This window comes from Parambassis ranga, chromosome 1 (genome assembly GCF_900634625.1).
Source record: "Parambassis ranga chromosome 1, fParRan2.1, whole genome shotgun sequence".
NCBI lineage: Eukaryota > Metazoa > Chordata > Actinopteri > Ambassidae > Parambassis > Parambassis ranga.
In genome coordinates, this window is record NC_041022.1 from 5,987,308 (window position 1) to 6,002,127 (window position 14,820).

At 42.3% G+C, this 14,820-nt stretch overlaps 3 protein-coding genes across 6 annotated transcripts; all 3 read right to left on the reverse strand.

The window, feature by feature from the left end:
* Positions 1 to 61: 61 nt before the first annotated feature.
* Positions 62 to 4,366, reverse strand: LOC114436191 (hemicentin-1). The gene is made up of 13 exons (XM_028406343.1): positions 4,267 to 4,366; positions 4,159 to 4,185; positions 3,948 to 4,071; positions 3,698 to 3,873; positions 2,987 to 3,170; positions 2,318 to 2,424; positions 1,966 to 2,235; positions 1,565 to 1,870; positions 1,383 to 1,484; positions 843 to 870; positions 431 to 479; positions 286 to 354; positions 62 to 205 (listed from the first exon to the last, which is right to left on the reverse strand). Exons 1-13 carry the CDS (start codon positions 4,295 to 4,297, stop codon positions 104 to 106), a joined length of 1,575 nt encoding a protein of 524 aa, XP_028262144.1. The 5' UTR covers positions 4,298 to 4,366; the 3' UTR covers positions 62 to 103.
* A 168-nt stretch (positions 4,367 to 4,534) lies between these two features.
* On the reverse strand, positions 4,535 to 7,588 carry LOC114436175 (Fc receptor-like protein 5). Of its 3 annotated transcripts, XM_028406321.1 has the most exons (11): positions 7,471 to 7,588; positions 7,361 to 7,387; positions 6,974 to 7,252; positions 6,599 to 6,895; positions 6,219 to 6,491; positions 5,806 to 6,123; positions 5,442 to 5,486; positions 5,256 to 5,366; positions 5,157 to 5,181; positions 4,979 to 5,069; positions 4,535 to 4,708 (listed from the first exon to the last, which is right to left on the reverse strand). In XM_028406321.1, the coding sequence occupies exons 1-11, from the start codon at positions 7,508 to 7,510 to the stop codon at positions 4,688 to 4,690; spliced, it is 1,527 nt and encodes a 508-aa protein (XP_028262122.1). In that variant the 5' UTR covers positions 7,511 to 7,588; the 3' UTR covers positions 4,535 to 4,687. The 3 variants fall into 3 exon arrangements, with proteins under 3 accessions (XP_028262122.1, XP_028262131.1, XP_028262115.1); XM_028406330.1 differs by lacking the exon at positions 5,442 to 5,486; XM_028406314.1 differs by having other exon boundaries at positions 5,256 to 5,486.
* Positions 7,589 to 8,157: 569 nt separating this feature from the next.
* tmc8 (transmembrane channel-like 8) lies at positions 8,158 to 13,859 on the reverse strand. 2 transcript variants are annotated; one of them, XM_028406302.1, is made up of 16 exons: positions 13,572 to 13,859; positions 13,206 to 13,461; positions 12,572 to 12,720; positions 12,354 to 12,488; positions 12,220 to 12,272; positions 11,999 to 12,138; positions 11,781 to 11,928; positions 10,487 to 10,546; positions 10,155 to 10,306; positions 9,945 to 10,017; positions 9,744 to 9,841; positions 9,479 to 9,665; positions 8,896 to 9,050; positions 8,635 to 8,778; positions 8,450 to 8,528; positions 8,158 to 8,331 (listed from the first exon to the last, which is right to left on the reverse strand). In XM_028406302.1, the coding sequence occupies exons 1-16, from the start codon at positions 13,612 to 13,614 to the stop codon at positions 8,185 to 8,187; spliced, it is 2,019 nt and encodes a 672-aa protein (XP_028262103.1). In that variant the 5' UTR covers positions 13,615 to 13,859; the 3' UTR covers positions 8,158 to 8,184. The 2 variants fall into 2 exon arrangements, with proteins under 2 accessions (XP_028262103.1, XP_028262094.1); XM_028406293.1 differs by having other exon boundaries at positions 10,382 to 10,546; positions 13,572 to 13,857.
* Positions 13,860 to 14,820: the final 961 nt, after the last annotated feature.

A 14,820-nucleotide genomic window follows, 5' to 3' on the forward strand; every position in this document is an offset into this window, starting at 1 on the left:
TCATGTGTGGCTCCACCACAGTCATCTTAGAGATAAATAACACAGAAAAAAAACACGAGAGCGCACAGCAGATGTTTATTTATTAACCCAAAACATTCACCATTTACAGAGCGAACATCCTCATGGCCACTTTAACAGGCTCATCCTCCAGCGTCTTCTTCTCCCTCTCGATTTCGGCCCATTCATCAACAGAGGCTTCAGATGCCTGCAGGGGAGCACAGATAAGAGTCTGAGTGGTACTTATTTATAACTCATCAGATGATGTATAAATCCACCTGATTTCACCTGATCAAACTCCTCCTCCCCTTTGGCTGTTTCCACCACTCCAGGATCTTCAGAGTACACCGACAAATCCTACAGAAAAAAAGATCTGAGCATTTATTTATGAAAAGATGAAATAATACAAAGCTACAAAAACTGACTGACTGACCAGCTCTCCCTCATACGCAGGTACACTCCTCTCCATCTCTAGCATCAGTCTAAAAGGAAAACATTAAAATAATACACATGTAGGTTAAGTGAGCGGAGTCATTATGAATCCTGGGCCAGGTCACCATGATGATTCATCATCATCTTCTTAAAAACATGGTTTAATTTCAGTAAAATGTCATGAAAGACAGATTTCACAATGACCATCATCATTTTGTAGATCCACTTTAAATCTGCTGTGCTAAAAAAACAGGAAGATGGCCATTGTGCTTTGTCACTTATAGTGTTCACCATTGTTTCTCTCAGTGGCCATAAAGCTGACTGGGGAGCACATCTGTCTGCATAAGAGGAAGTAACTTCATAAGTATTCTGGCCATCATTTTTCAGTGTGTGTGATTTTAGGTATTACTCACAGAGACTTGTCTCCATACTGCCGCCGCCCTGAAGAAGCAAACAGAGTATATGTGAAGTTTAACGGTCATCCAGGTCACGAAACATCTCAGTAATATGACAAATATGACATATGACAAACTGCAATCTAAAGAAGCTTAAGTTCTAAACAGACTTGTTTTTAAACTGACAAAGAAGTCAAGGTATAAATCTCAAGATTGCATTGAGGCCTGTGTACCTGCTGCGGCTCTCTGCTGCCACTTGGTGGCAGTATCAGAACCACGTGGAACAGCCAGCAATATGGGCTGCTCCTGCATTTTTAGTGACCTAAGTTAATACAGTTTAGATAATATAAAAAAATTAAGTGCAGGTATCATGATCAGGAAATATTATTTCTGCTGTAAGGTCAGACATAGTGTAGTGTAGGACAGGATAGTCTCACTTTTAAAGACAGCCTCAAGTGGCCATTTAAGGAACTGCAGTAACATTTTTCAACCTCAAGAATCGTTCCTTTGTTGCGTGTTAATTTTCTTTAGAAAGTTAGAAGGAAGAAAAAAACTCACTGAACACCACTCCAATGCAGCAACACATGGACACCAGGAGAATCAGGGTGGTGAAGCATCCAAAGACAATTAGCACCACAAAGAATGGAAGGCGGTTCAGCACTGAAGGGGCAGAAGAGATGAAGAAGAGCTTAAATCAGCTGTTTGTTTTACTCAAATCAAGAGCTGCAGCTCAACTGTACCTTCTTTGTCTATGTAGCGCCTGTTACTGCGTATGGTGGTGGTGTTGTCGAAGCTGTTGGTCACCTCACAGTGGTACGTCCCTGCACTGCTCCTCCCGACAGCCAACAGCAGTATAGACCGCTCCGGTGCCTGGTGGTGCACATAGTAGAAGCTTCCTCGTTCATCCAGGAGGGTTTTGTTGAGGAACCACTGGTATCGTGGGTGAGATCCCTTCTCTGCCTTGCAGTAGAACCTCAGGCCGATGATAGCATAGTTTTCCCCAGTGTCATAGTCATGATTCATCACCGCAGGCCCGCCAACCAGCTCTGTGGGACACAGTTAAAGACATATGTCACCACAAATGGACAATCTTTGCAAAATAAATGAATAAATGTCACAGTGTTTTAAAGTCAGTACACACCAACATACACCCGCAGAAACTGACTATGCCGGGCCCCCCCTTCATTGGCAGCCTGGCACTGCAGACTCTGTTCCTGGTCCAAGTCCACAGGAACCTTAAATGTAGCACGATTCTCCTCAGTTGTCATATTAGCCACCAGTTCTGTTTTGTTATAGAGTGAAAAGGTGATAGGTGGAGTCCCTTTTGTTGATTGACAGGTGACCATGGCAAAATGATTGTGTGGATCCTCCTTTAACACAGTGTATGAGATGTCAGGATCTGACACATAGTCTGAGGAAACAGGAAACAGGAAGATGTTACTCAGTTGTGAGATTTAACTGTGAGTGTTGATTCAGCACAGAAGAGAGTTAACCTTTGACTGTGATCACAACTTCAGAGCTGTTGGAGACGAAGACTTCTGTTTTGTTGAAGATGTTGGTGGCCATACATGTGTAGGAGCCGCTGTCTTTAGAGGTGGTCCTGATGGAGATATAGAGGTATTATTCCAATAACTTAAAGGTAGGGTAGGAGATTTCATTCTGATGCATTTTTTGTTAAATTAGTGTAACTTCTCTTTATAATCCGATAGCAACCAATTAGTTCGGCAGTTTCGCTTTAAAACGAAGAATATTAATCATCTGCGGAAGCTATAAAACGCTAAAAACATCAGCCAATCCTCCGGGTGGACCCTGCGCGGAGTATTGGCTGGTTGTCACTCTCTTCCTGCTCTGCGCGCACCAGAGAGGTAAGTGCATGATGGCCGAAGTCACAGACTGGTTGGGAGGCGCGGCTTCGGGGTGAACTCCGAGAGAAAGGGGCGTGTGTTTACTTTTAAAATCTGGTTGAATCTCACTGAGTTTTCAAAATCTCCTACCCTACCTTTAAAGTCTAAACACTCTGAGTCAGCAGTGTATTCTATGTATTCTATACATATTCTATGTATGTATTAGTGAAGAACTACAGAGGCTCTGCCAGTGAATCCTAAAAACTACACAGTAGCCTGTAGCTGTTTGGTTGATGTTCTATAATCTTTTCCACTTACTTCTCGATCCTGAGATATGCATCTTCAATATGGCGGTCATAGGACCGGGAGATGGGGCGGCCATTGAGCAGCCAGAGGTAGGACTGATAGTTTCCAGCGCTGAGGCTGCAGTGTAGCTCCAGTACATCTCCCTCATAAAACTCCGCTGGGCCTGAGTGAACAATCATCGCACCTTTCACCGGCTCTGCAGGACAAACACAATCGTTCATCACTCGGATTCAAAATAGCTGGAATTTACAAGAAATCCAAGATGGCTGCTCTGCACACAAACACTAAATTTATTTAGACTTTTATTTGTCTACACCTGATGATGTCCATAATGCATTGTTAGCCAAAACTATTGTTAACACTGGTTAACGACAAAAATACTGTCACATATTTGGACACCTTAGCTCCGACTTCACAGACAAATGGCACACAGCATTGTAACAGCTTTTACTACTGTTGATGCACAGAGAAGCCATCTTGAAGTTTGAGGAGCCCTTCCAGGTGCTTGGTTCAGGAATCTGACTTGCCAGTTAAAATTTTCTGCATGAAATATTCAGCTAAGCAAGAATTTCAGGCAAAGTTAGAGCAAAACACATTTCCTACACAGCAGCATGCTAGCTTAGCTTGTCATACAAATACTCAAAACCATTGTTTTTGAGTCAGCAGCAAAGACGCAGAGTGTCGTTGCAGCCAGTCATGCATACACCCCTGATAGCGACTCACCCACAATCTTCAGTCTGTGTGTGTCGCTGACAGTTGGCAATATTTCTGTGTTGTTCTGTCCACTGGCCACACACTGCAGTTCCCCATCATGTATAAGTGAGGTCCATATGGGAATAACCCCAACATTCTCATCCACCAATAAAGTGACCTCACCTAACAACCTACTGCTACCATTCCTGGAAAGAGAATTCATAATTTTCAGTCATTTTCTGATGCATTTAAGCACAGAAGTTAAAATGAACATACTCACTTGAATATCTGCAGCAGGATTTCTTCCTCTGAGCCGGGCGGCACTTCACACTCTAACTCTATAGCTGTTTTCACCAGAACCTCAGAGGGGCCAGAGAGTCGTGGAAGCCCTAGGACTGTCTGACCTATTAAACAAACATTCACAACAAAGTGTCACCAGATACAAAATCATATTTACCGAGCACACATACAAACAATCCAAACTGACTTACTGCTTCCTTTGCTGCAGAGGCACAACCCTGCAGGGAGGAGAAATAAAAAAACTGTTTTCTAGTGTTTCAAAGTGTGAAATGTCGTCCGGTTAGTGTTGTGAGATTTACCTAGAAAGACCAGGAAGACCGTACCAAACATCCTGAAGGTAAATATTTGTCTCTAATGCAAGGATAAACAACAACAAGTGAGTGAGCTAAAGGAGGGCTGAAGCACTGAAAGTGTGAAAACACACACACACACACACACGCATACACACACACAGAAATGTGCAAATAACTGATAGCACTTTGCAGCACCTCCCCTGCTGTACCGTCCCCCTCCGCCTGTCATTACTTAATGTGTGTTGTCAGTTTAATTAAGAAAAAAACACAGTCATATTTTAAAAAAATGTATTTGCAAAAACACAACAGTATAAAATAGTTGCCTCATAATTTCATGTCCTAACAGTGTTTTGGCAACAGAACACCAAAAGGTGTAATATTTAAAATGAAACAAATCATAGAGATAGAGATGCAGGATCCTCCTTTGTCACATGGTGATCTCTGCGACCTGAAACAGACAACAAGACAAAAATCATGATGTCTTAAAGAGCTGACTATTGATCAGACGATTGATTTTAGTACACTTTTACTTTTAAAAAAGATCACTTCACACATCCTATAAACTCTTTCTGAAGGGGAAATTATAGCTTTAGAAGCTAATAATAATAATATACAGAAACGTCAGGATAATATGAGAAAAATGGAATCAAAATAGTATGAATTTGTTCGAATTACACCGGTTGTGTTGTGGTGTTTTGTGTTTTGTCGGCCTGTATACCTGATTCTGGACATGACGACCTGTACGTGAAGTCTCAGCCAGCTCTTCTCCTGAAAAGGACATCAGTTCAGACAGAGGAACTCCATCAGCGCTGGGATCAGAAGGTACAAACACTTTGATTTAAGTTACAGAAACAATCAGCTGTCATAGCTTTAATAAGATGCAGTATTTAGCTTACTCAGGAGGAACACTGTGAAGATGGGCTGCAAAAAAGGAAGTGGAAACATATTTAATATAAAATTATTAAATTTAGTGTTACTCCCTCACACACACACACCTTTCTTGCAGTCAAACATCTTGTACACACAGGGGATGCTCAGTGCCAGCATCAGGAGGAGGAAGCAGCAGAAGACTATGGGGATGACCTCCAAGGTGCTCATCAATGCCTCTGTGGAAGAGAAGGGACTGAGATGACGTCTCACAGGGAGCATGTCAGCTATATGTTTAAAGGATTTATTTTTACTTGGTGCTGTTTCAATGGAAGATGTTGTTTTAGGCACTAAGGATCCTGTAAAAAAGTGCAGAGACCCCAGTTAGTCTGAGAAGGCGTGGAGCTTGACTTAAAGTCTCCATCCTGAATCTGCATGAAACTCTACCTTCTACCAGAGTCTTTAAATTTCATGTCATACTGTCTAATGAGAGTGACTGTACATAATATCATTCACTCATTCGCAGCACTCACATAAAAAGGTTTTTTCCAATGCTTGTGCTACGCTAAGTTAACCATGCTTTGCGTATGGTTTGAGAAGCGACCTAATTGGTTAAATTTGGCCAACAATCTGTATAATAGACATCCATTCACCTGCTAATTATTTTTTTCTGCTCACCTGTGACTTGGACCAGCTCGGGTGCACTCTCCACCCATGGCCCAGACTCATCGTAGCTGTCTCTGGCCCTGCAGTGGTAATACCCCGACTCCTCTGGGCCGAGCTCAGTGAGGATGAGGGTTTGTCTGTTGTAGATGAGGGCAGAGCATGGCAGGACAGGCTGAAGGTGGGAATCCAGGAGGACAGAATCGTTCAGTAGCCAGGAGATGTGAGGGAAAGTTCCTCTGCTGATGTGACAGCTCAGCCTGGCAGCAGCCAGTTTGGAATGAGATGTGTAAAGATACTCCACCTCCACCTTCACATCACCTCCCACTGGGACTGGACCAACAGATTGGAGGAGAAGAATAAGCTAATAAAGCAGAGTTACAGAAACACACACACACACATCCTTCACATGTCTGTGTCGCTCATACCTACTTCCAGAGTTACAGGCTCACTCATCAGTTCCTGCACCTCTGTCTTTACCCGGCATCGAGCCTCACCCATGTCCTGACCCGGTACCACAGCGACAGAGAACCACGCAGTGAGGGATTCAGTTACTGTGACAGAACCTTCTTCCTTGCCATCCACCAAAAGAGAGAAGTTTACTGGAAGACTCCCTCTTGATGACAAGCAGGTCACATTGCCACGGTAACTGGCGCCCTCTTTAAAAACGGTGAAGGAGATCTTTGGTTGCGAAACGTAGACTGATAAAAGGAAAGAGATGGAGAAATATTTAGAAGCTATTTAATCCAACATCTGGTCCAAGTCCTCAGTTCAGCCTGTTCCTCTTACATTCTTTGTTGATACATACTTTTGATGATCACCTGGACTTCTGCACTACTGGAAAACCTCCTGATGTTCTGCACACTGGACCAGGCCATGCAAGAATAATCTCCAGCCTGCTCCGGAGTCACTTTCTCCATCACAAGCTTGTTCCCGGTGAGGTGGAAGGAAGTAGAGGTTGAAGGTGTCACTTCCTTTCTGTTGAAAAACCAGGTGTAGGAGAGGTGGGACCCTGTTTTGACATCACACGCCAGGATGACACGGGACCCCTCATATGCCACCGGGGGGAAGGGCTCCGAGGTGACTCTGGTGTTTGATGCTGGAACTAAAAAAATTATAGAATGACAGACGGTTGGAGAGGAGCGAAGGAGTTGGATGTTCAGCAAAATACTCTGGTACTCACTGACAACACTCAGCTTGATGCTGTTGCTCACTGCCGTGCTTCCCCCAGCTGTCACTTTGCAGTGGTATGACCCATCTGATGATGCAATCACCTTCTGGGAGAACGATGGAGGCTGGTCTCCCTCATGATCAGTGTGTGCGTTAAACAAATCGCCATCCTTCATCAGCTCATAGATGACTGGTGGAGAGGAATTAGGCGCCTTACAGCGGTAAACCACCCTTGTGCCGACGTAGGCCATGTCAGGACCGGACAGCTCAGGATGAAGAGAGCTGGATGCACCTAAAGAGTGAGGGATTCATCAGCAGCAATGTGAGGCAACCGTCCAAAACGTCCAGAAACATGCACTAAATCAAGCTGTAATCATAGGCAGCACGTTAACACACTTACTTATCTTGATGAGCAAACTTGCCAGAGCTGTAAAACATCACATAGCAATGAGAACATATAGGTATGTTTAAAATTTGTACAGAATTTTTAATAAAATTCAACCAACTCACCCAAAATTGGCAACAAATCAAGTGTCTGACGGTTCTTCATCAATCAACTTCTTCAACAATTCTACATGTGTGTCATCTTTTCTGTCGCAGTCCCTTTGTATGTACATGTGGGTCAGTGTGACGGGTGTTACACATGTGTTACAAGCAGATAACATATTAGGCGGCATATTTGCCTTCATGTGACAGATCTGTGCAAAAACGACTAAGATTTTAATTTGCGTCACATCTGAGGAAAACATTCAGAGTCACTGTTGGTTATGGTACAGGCTGTAACTAGAACATTTTAAATGTTATTCACTACAGATTACACAATTTGATTGCGATTAAAAAAAAACAATGGACACACTATTTCACTTTGCCCTTTTCTTTTTGTTGATCACAGCAATACACTGAATCACAAACGTAATGATATGTACATATATATGTTTGCCAGCCAGCTAGCCACAATGATAACAAGCTAATTTGCAGTAAAACAGGAAGTGAATAGGACAAATGTGTATAGAGTTAATGAATACATTCTTCATTTAAACAAAACGTTCCTTATACACTGTAGCAGAAAGAGCTTCACACACTGACAGAAAATAATAATGAAAACACAGCCTGGAGGTTCAGCTGAGACGATTGGTCAGGGAAAAGTTTCACTTTTTTTTTTTTTTTTTTTATTTTGGCCTGACCAATCCTCCACCTGTGAGGCTTTAATGTGGGCGGGCCACTTTAACCAGTTGAGGTGCATGGAGGGGCGTGTTTCTGAGGACTGAGATGGGTGTCCTCGACGGGAGCTGTAGAACATCCGGGACGGATGTGTCGACGTCTCAGCATTGTCGCATGCTGTTTCACCAGGAAACGTTTATCTGAGCTGCACTGTGAGGAAAATACACACACATTTATAGAACCAACACTCACATAATCCACAAGTAGGAATGATTTTCAGATAAACTGGGGGTTCTTTGATGTCTTCATGTATGTTTTTTTTGCTCACCATAACCAGCATGTCTTTCAGTCTCTCAATGGCTCTCTGATTGGCTCGTCCCCGGGACACATATGAAGTTAAGATTATACTGAGAAAACAGAAACAGTTGTCACACAAACAGTCTCAAAGTAAAATGAACTGGGCAGCTTGTTACTTCCAGTGTGGCTAAATCTTCTGTCACTTTGCAAACATACATCTCAAATACTAGGAGCGGCAGGGCGAAGGCCTCTGAGGTCAGGTAGCCGATGGTTTTTCTGGCTGAGATGGGTAAACTGTTCACACAGACTCCCGTCACATTATAAATGGTTTCCATGTTTTGAAATGGACCACATGCTCCCCTGCAGGAAACAGAAGAAGAAGAAATGGCACTAAGTAAAAAAAAGTGGCCTTTAACTTTTAAAAGTTAAAATGGCAATTGGTTTTTAGATTAACAATCAAACAACTTAAACCATTACATCACATCCTCTGTAACGACATGGTTGTAGAGGTCGAAGCCCAGTGTGGCTGCAGCCATGAAGAGACCGAGGAGCAACATGAAGTGGAATAAAACTGAGGAGCTGGAGGCCCGAAACATCCGCTGCTCTGCCACACAGCATCGCAGGACAGTGAACTGAAGGGAATAACACACACAAAAACACAGTGACAACCTAAAAGGACCATTCAGCCCAGTAATTTCATTTGCTGATTTAGTAGATACAGGGACTGCAGAGAAAAGGCTGAATTTAATAATGAGTTTCTTAAAAGTATATGTGAAGATGACTCAGATCTATAGTTTGACAGCAGAGTTATGCTTGTACTGATACTAGTCTCTGCATGGTAACTATGAAGTTGCCTCTAAGTTCCTGTTTTTCTGTACTCACCCTATAGAAGCTTTTCCTGTCCCAGTTTGTCTGTATTTAGGTCACATTTGTGTTTCTTCTTTGACTGTTCTTATGTATATATGTATTCATTCCTGTCTGTTATGTACATTCATTCTACATTCATTTCAATCTAAAATAAACTTGAGTATTAAGAGGTAGATATATAACAGCTAACAACCTTTTGGATGTAGAACGTGGCCACCAGAGTGACAGTTCCTATGAGAGGCAGCAGAGGGCAGTAGTAAACTCCCACCCAGGACACCGTCTGACTGTACACCCGATCCAGGACATTGAATGGGATCAGGAAGTGCTTTTTTCCCATCAATCTGGCCACACAGGATGAAGGGTGCTTCTCCTGCACCAGCCTGTTCAAACAGATGATTAAAGATCTGCATTGATCTTTACATTTCAACCACATTGATACGTAAGAAGAACAAACCCACTTCCTGGGGTAGTTCCAGAGAAAGGCATTGCAGAAAGTTGCAAGAAAGTTGAAGATACACAGCTTGTACATTTCTCTGCCGAAGTGGTTCTCCCAGCACTGAAGAGGATGTTGTAAGGAACAAAAAAATGAAATTGCTCATCAGCATGTGTCTGAATTAAAGTTGGGTCTTTCTGTAGCACATTGGGAATAATATTCTCACTCTCTGCTGATATGTTGTTGTGAAGATGAAAAACAGGTAGATTCCCAGAGAGGAGAGCTTCAAGAAGATGGTCCTGAGGAAGAGAAAAAGTGAATCCATGTGAATTTGTGTGCATGAGTTTAAATCAAAGCAAGTGGACTCAAAGATTTTTAAGTGTTTTCTTCAGTTTATGTGTGTTTGTGTAGATGTTTATTTCCCTGTGCACCTTACCTTACAAGCGTGACATTCACTTGCGTGGTGAAAGAGTAATCTTCAAAAGAAGAAATCTTGCGAAAGATGACCGGGAGGACCAAGTCGACTGTGGTGATTGTGATGGGAGGAAGATACTGAAGGACCAATTTGACCAACCAGTAGTAATCATCCTAAGAAACACATGAACAAACTATTAATCAAATCCATTAGGTAACAAGACAACACACTCATCATCCAATCCTTACTTTAGTCTGAGAGATTTGCGAGGAGAAGTAAAGCAGGTAGAAGGCTCCGCCCAGCAGAGACAAAACCACCAGGTTGAGGATGAACCTGAGCAGGTAGAGACGAACCTTCTGTCCAATTGTCCGCTGAGCCGCCCGCAAGGAGAAACTCTGCTCCTCCAAGAACAGCTGAGGAGGAACATAGAAAAGCAAAACTTAGGTAATGGCACTAATCAATTTATTCAATATTGACTAAATATGACTGTTAACAAACAAAAAAAGTGCCCCAAATGCAGCCTACACACAAGAACCAAGAACCACGTTTGAAGATGATAACTTTTCTGTCTGAGTAATTGAGAGCCCATCACAACCACACAGGAGATCATTGACAAGATACTTCTCCACCAATTAATAACCATGGATGAAGCCTAGCTGTTTACCACCAGAGATGAAAGAACTATCAGCACATCACTCTCCACCTCTATAAGAGGCCAACAGAGGCTGACAGACTCAACAAGCTCATTAGGAAGGCTGGCTCGGTCCTGGGAGTTGAGCTGGAGTCTGCGGTGGAGGTAACGGAGAGGAGGATACTGAGGAAGCCAGTACTCCTCAGTATTCTTAACAATACGTCCCTCTGCATTCCACACTGCTGTCCTACAGATCTCATCTCATCAGTGAGGTCTGCATCAAGGTGACAGCCTCTGTTTTCTGGGATGCAAAGGGAGAGCTGCAGGTAGAATGGCCCACTGAGCTGATCTCTGAAATATATGATATATGATATATGAGCTATCAAGAAGATTCAGCATGGGAAGACAAAGCCCACGAGTCCACAGTGGCGGTGGCTGCCTTCCAGGAATGTGTATCTGAGCTCATCCCTGTGGTGGTAAAATACTGAACCATATTATTTGTCTTTCCTTATTTGAGTTAATCTGACTAGAAATGTGTACAGATAGATAAGAACTGCTATGGAAGACACTCATAGAAGGATATTGTTTGCAGCCACAATGTCTCATATTATGCCTGGTGGAAGTTGAAGGAGTTGAAGGACACTTTTAAGATATAAAAGATGTAACCGCCTCCTGCTCGGTGGAGAACCACTGAGAGCTGTGTCAGACCTGTTCATGTGCTTCTTAAACTGTGACTTTTCAGTGGTCATTTCAGGGTCTTTTTAGAATCTTAATTCTTTGCCATGACATCCCTCTGTCTATACTAATTCTTCCCAGAGATAGAGAAGGACATCAGTGGTTGCCAGTGGACTTCTACAAAGCAATTATCCATATGTTCAATGACTGCTGGAAATAAAACTAGACACTCAGCCACACCTTCTAGTCTGCAGTTCCTATCTTCTCTTCCGTGGCAAATCCACAACCTAGTATGGAAAATTGGCATCATACATGCAGGTATGAATGTGTGTGTTGTCCACCTTGAGGTCATTTCTGATGAAGTTGCGATTGAGCGTAGCAGCATCAGGATCCTGGATGGTGAAGTCCCAACCACAGAAGATCTTGTAGCTCACATTCATGCTGTGACGCTTCCCAAGCATCCAGGTGTGCTTATAGCCCCGTGTTGTTCTATAAGAGGTGAACATATGTGAAGGACATGACATCTGAAACATATGTTGGATCGTTGTGGATACTTTACCTTCGCACCACCATGATCAGACTGATGAAGAGGATGGTGATGATTCCAGTGAAGTACAGCAGAGGCGTATTCAAACACTGCAAGTTCAGGGATCCACGTGTATAAAAACCATAGAAGACAGGAGACCTATCCAGGTAGCCCTGTCAAAAAGAAGAAAAATAGCTTTTCATGAAACATGATAGAACACAGTAAACATGTCACATGTGCACACAAACTCTTACTTTTCCCAAAACGAAATCCAGAACAGAATCATTGCCTCCATATCTCAGTGGTTCTGTAGAAATTACAGAGGACAGTTATCACAGAGAAGAGTTTAATGTTGTTGTGGTTAATTTTCTGGCCACAGCTGACTCACCACTGTTCTTGCTCCGGCCATAGAATGCAGTAGGACCCAGAATGAAACCACAGATAAGAGTACAGTGTAGTAAGTTCAAGTAAACCAGATATCTGAGGAAAACAAAGTAGGCCTTCACACCGACTCCAAACCTGCCTGGAACAGAATGTATTAAAATGTATAAATGTAAATGCATAATGAAAAATAGGTGTCTATTAAATAAAATGTGCCTTTCATACCTTCAATTGTGTGTAGAGTGTGCCGCCATGGCACCAGGCCAGACAGACTTTCACTTATATGTGCTGACACCCTCCTCCTGCTGATGCTCTGGCTCCGTCTCCAGGACTCCCAAAAACCTATATTGCTGATTTGCATATTCCTCCTGTCCCTAATTATCAACACAAATGGGTCATTTCATTAACTAATGTTTTTCTTTTGTTAGGTTTACCCATCAAAGCTAAAAGTTCAGAAAAACTTGTAATGTCAAATACGTGTTAGGTAACAAACTTCCCTGCCATTTTCTTTTACTACTATGGTGATAAAGTCCTGCCTATATTAACAGATTTTATATGCATGGATTCATACACCTTCAGGACCCACTCAAGATAATTATGTGAGGGGTTTAAAATGTAACTAAGGTAATAGTAAAGCAGAATTAACGTCCGTTTCACAGACTTAGGCTGACTTCTGCTTTTACATTTAGATCAATACTTGACTCATGAAGAGGAAATTTCTGCAAATGCTTATTGGTGATAAAAAAAAACCATTAGACACACAATTGAACACTTTTTTAGACATTACAACAGTTTTTAGACAACAGCACAGTTCTGAATAAGTAAAGAGGATTGGAATGTGTGCAGTAAGTTTGCCCACCTGGCAGTCCTCTTCCCCTGCATACACACAGGCAAATTTCGGAGCGGCTGCAGAGACGTCTTGTCCTTAGATCCTCTGGACAGGTGGCCATGGCTGAGCTGTTCCTTGGGTTCCGGGCCACCCTGGGAGGTCTCACAGGGTTCTACGTGGCTGCTCTGGTTGGGTCGGGAGGCCTGGATGCTGGGCAGCTGGTCAAATATCTCAGTCTGATAGTACTCACAAGAGTCTGAAGACAAGCTGGACTGAACGCTTTCATCTAAGGAGAGAATGTAAGTTACGATACATGCTGAGGCACACGTTGCTGACACTGTGTTGAAGAAGCAAGACGTCTGGTTCAGGCAGATAAAAATTATTTGTGTGTGTTACCTGATAAAAGTCTCACAAAGTTGACAGCTTTGTGTTTCTCCATTTTCCCTTGTTACTCCTCTTGAAAAGCTTCAACTTCAAGTTTATGTCCAACGCATCTCAGTAAATAAACTGCAACTAAGTGACTTCCGCATCCTGTATTAAAATAACTTGTTTTACACCTCACTGCACCAAAGCGAGGACCTCAGAGTGACTGACCTGGAGTTACTGTTGTTCCTCAAGCTGTGTTGACTTGGTTCCTTCTCTGGCAGACGGAACAGATGCCAGATCAGTTCTTTGATGGCTCAGTGGAAATCACATGACAGGAAGCAGACGCAGCTGTTGAGTTGGTGGCAACATCACATGAAATGTACACAAGACACACACACACACTGCACAGGCTGGACTGACGAACATGATGGAAAAAAAAGTCTTTTACACCCACTTAGTACACCACAAAGACGTTTGAGGCTTTCACTCAGGGCCATTTCCAAAGAAACATGAGTGCTTCTTACAAGCTTTTCGACACGATTAGTTTCAACTCTGCTGTGAATTCAACACTTAGCTGTGCAAAGAAACAGGACCGGCCACCCAGAGATAGAAGAATTCTGATCTGTTTTATTAAGTAGCAACTTCTAAATGTGAAATATGACGCCTACTGTATTCACAACTCAGCATGTACAGCTATAATGATCATTGATCATTTTTTTTATTATCCAGTCAGTGTCAAACAAACACATGTTGATAAGCAGGCCTACATTCACACCCTAATGTGTCAAGACCCCTGACACAATTCTTACTATTTTACTGTATTTTATATTTCTAATACATGGAGCACCTGGAATGCAATCAATTTCCACCTGGGATTAATACAATATTTCTGATTCTGATTAGAAATATTCAAATCTGGTATATTTTTGAATTTCCAGCTCTACACAGACTGAACTACTTTAAAAATGAGTAATGGGTTTTTATGTGATTGGTCACAGTGCATATTTGTTCATGTCTGTTGTGAAAGTACATTGAAGTATAAGTAACTATTAAACCCATTAAAACTGGTTCTGAGATTAGGGTTTGGAGGTTTTTTTCTGAATGTCACATAATTATTCACTGTGTTTATTGATTTTTTTCTTTTATGTGGCAGTAAAGTACATTGTTTTGGTCATTTTATAGACAATTTGACAATTTAGCTTTTGTTTTATTTTATATTTTACAGACATGTGGTTGTGTATATTTGCTTGTGTTTGTGCAAACACCGGTAGAGTGACGC

Coding starts and splice junctions, on each gene's coding strand:
- LOC114436191 (XM_028406343.1), bottom strand. CDS start 4,297: ATGTTTGGTACGGTCTTCCTGGTCTTTCTAG. Junction 3,171..3,697: donor ACACAGACTGAAGATTGTGG/GTGAGTCGCTAT, acceptor TTTGTCCTGCAG/AGCCGGTGAAAGGTGCGATG. Junction 1,871..1,965: donor GTTTCTGCGGGTGTATGTTG/GTGTGTACTGAC, acceptor TGTGTCCCACAG/AGCTGGTTGGCGGGCCTGCG.
- LOC114436175 (XM_028406314.1), bottom strand. CDS start 7,510: ATGAAGAACCGTCAGACACTTGATTTGTTGCCAATTTTGG. Junction 6,896..6,973: donor CATCAAGCTGAGTGTTGTCA/GTGAGTACCAGA, acceptor TAATTTTTTTAG/TTCCAGCATCAAACACCAGA. Junction 6,492..6,598: donor AGTCCAGGTGATCATCAAAA/GTATGTATCAAC, acceptor TCCTTTTATCAG/TCTACGTTTCGCAACCAAAG.
- tmc8 (XM_028406293.1), bottom strand. CDS start 13,614: ATGGAGAAACACAAAGCTGTCAACTTTGTGAGACTTTTATCAG. Junction 12,721..13,205: donor CAGGGGAAGAGGACTGCCAG/GTGGGCAAACTT, acceptor GTTGATAATTAG/GGACAGGAGGAATATGCAAA. Junction 10,018..10,154: donor GTGAATGTCACGCTTGTAAG/GTAAGGTGCACA, acceptor TCTCTTCCTCAG/GACCATCTTCTTGAAGCTCT.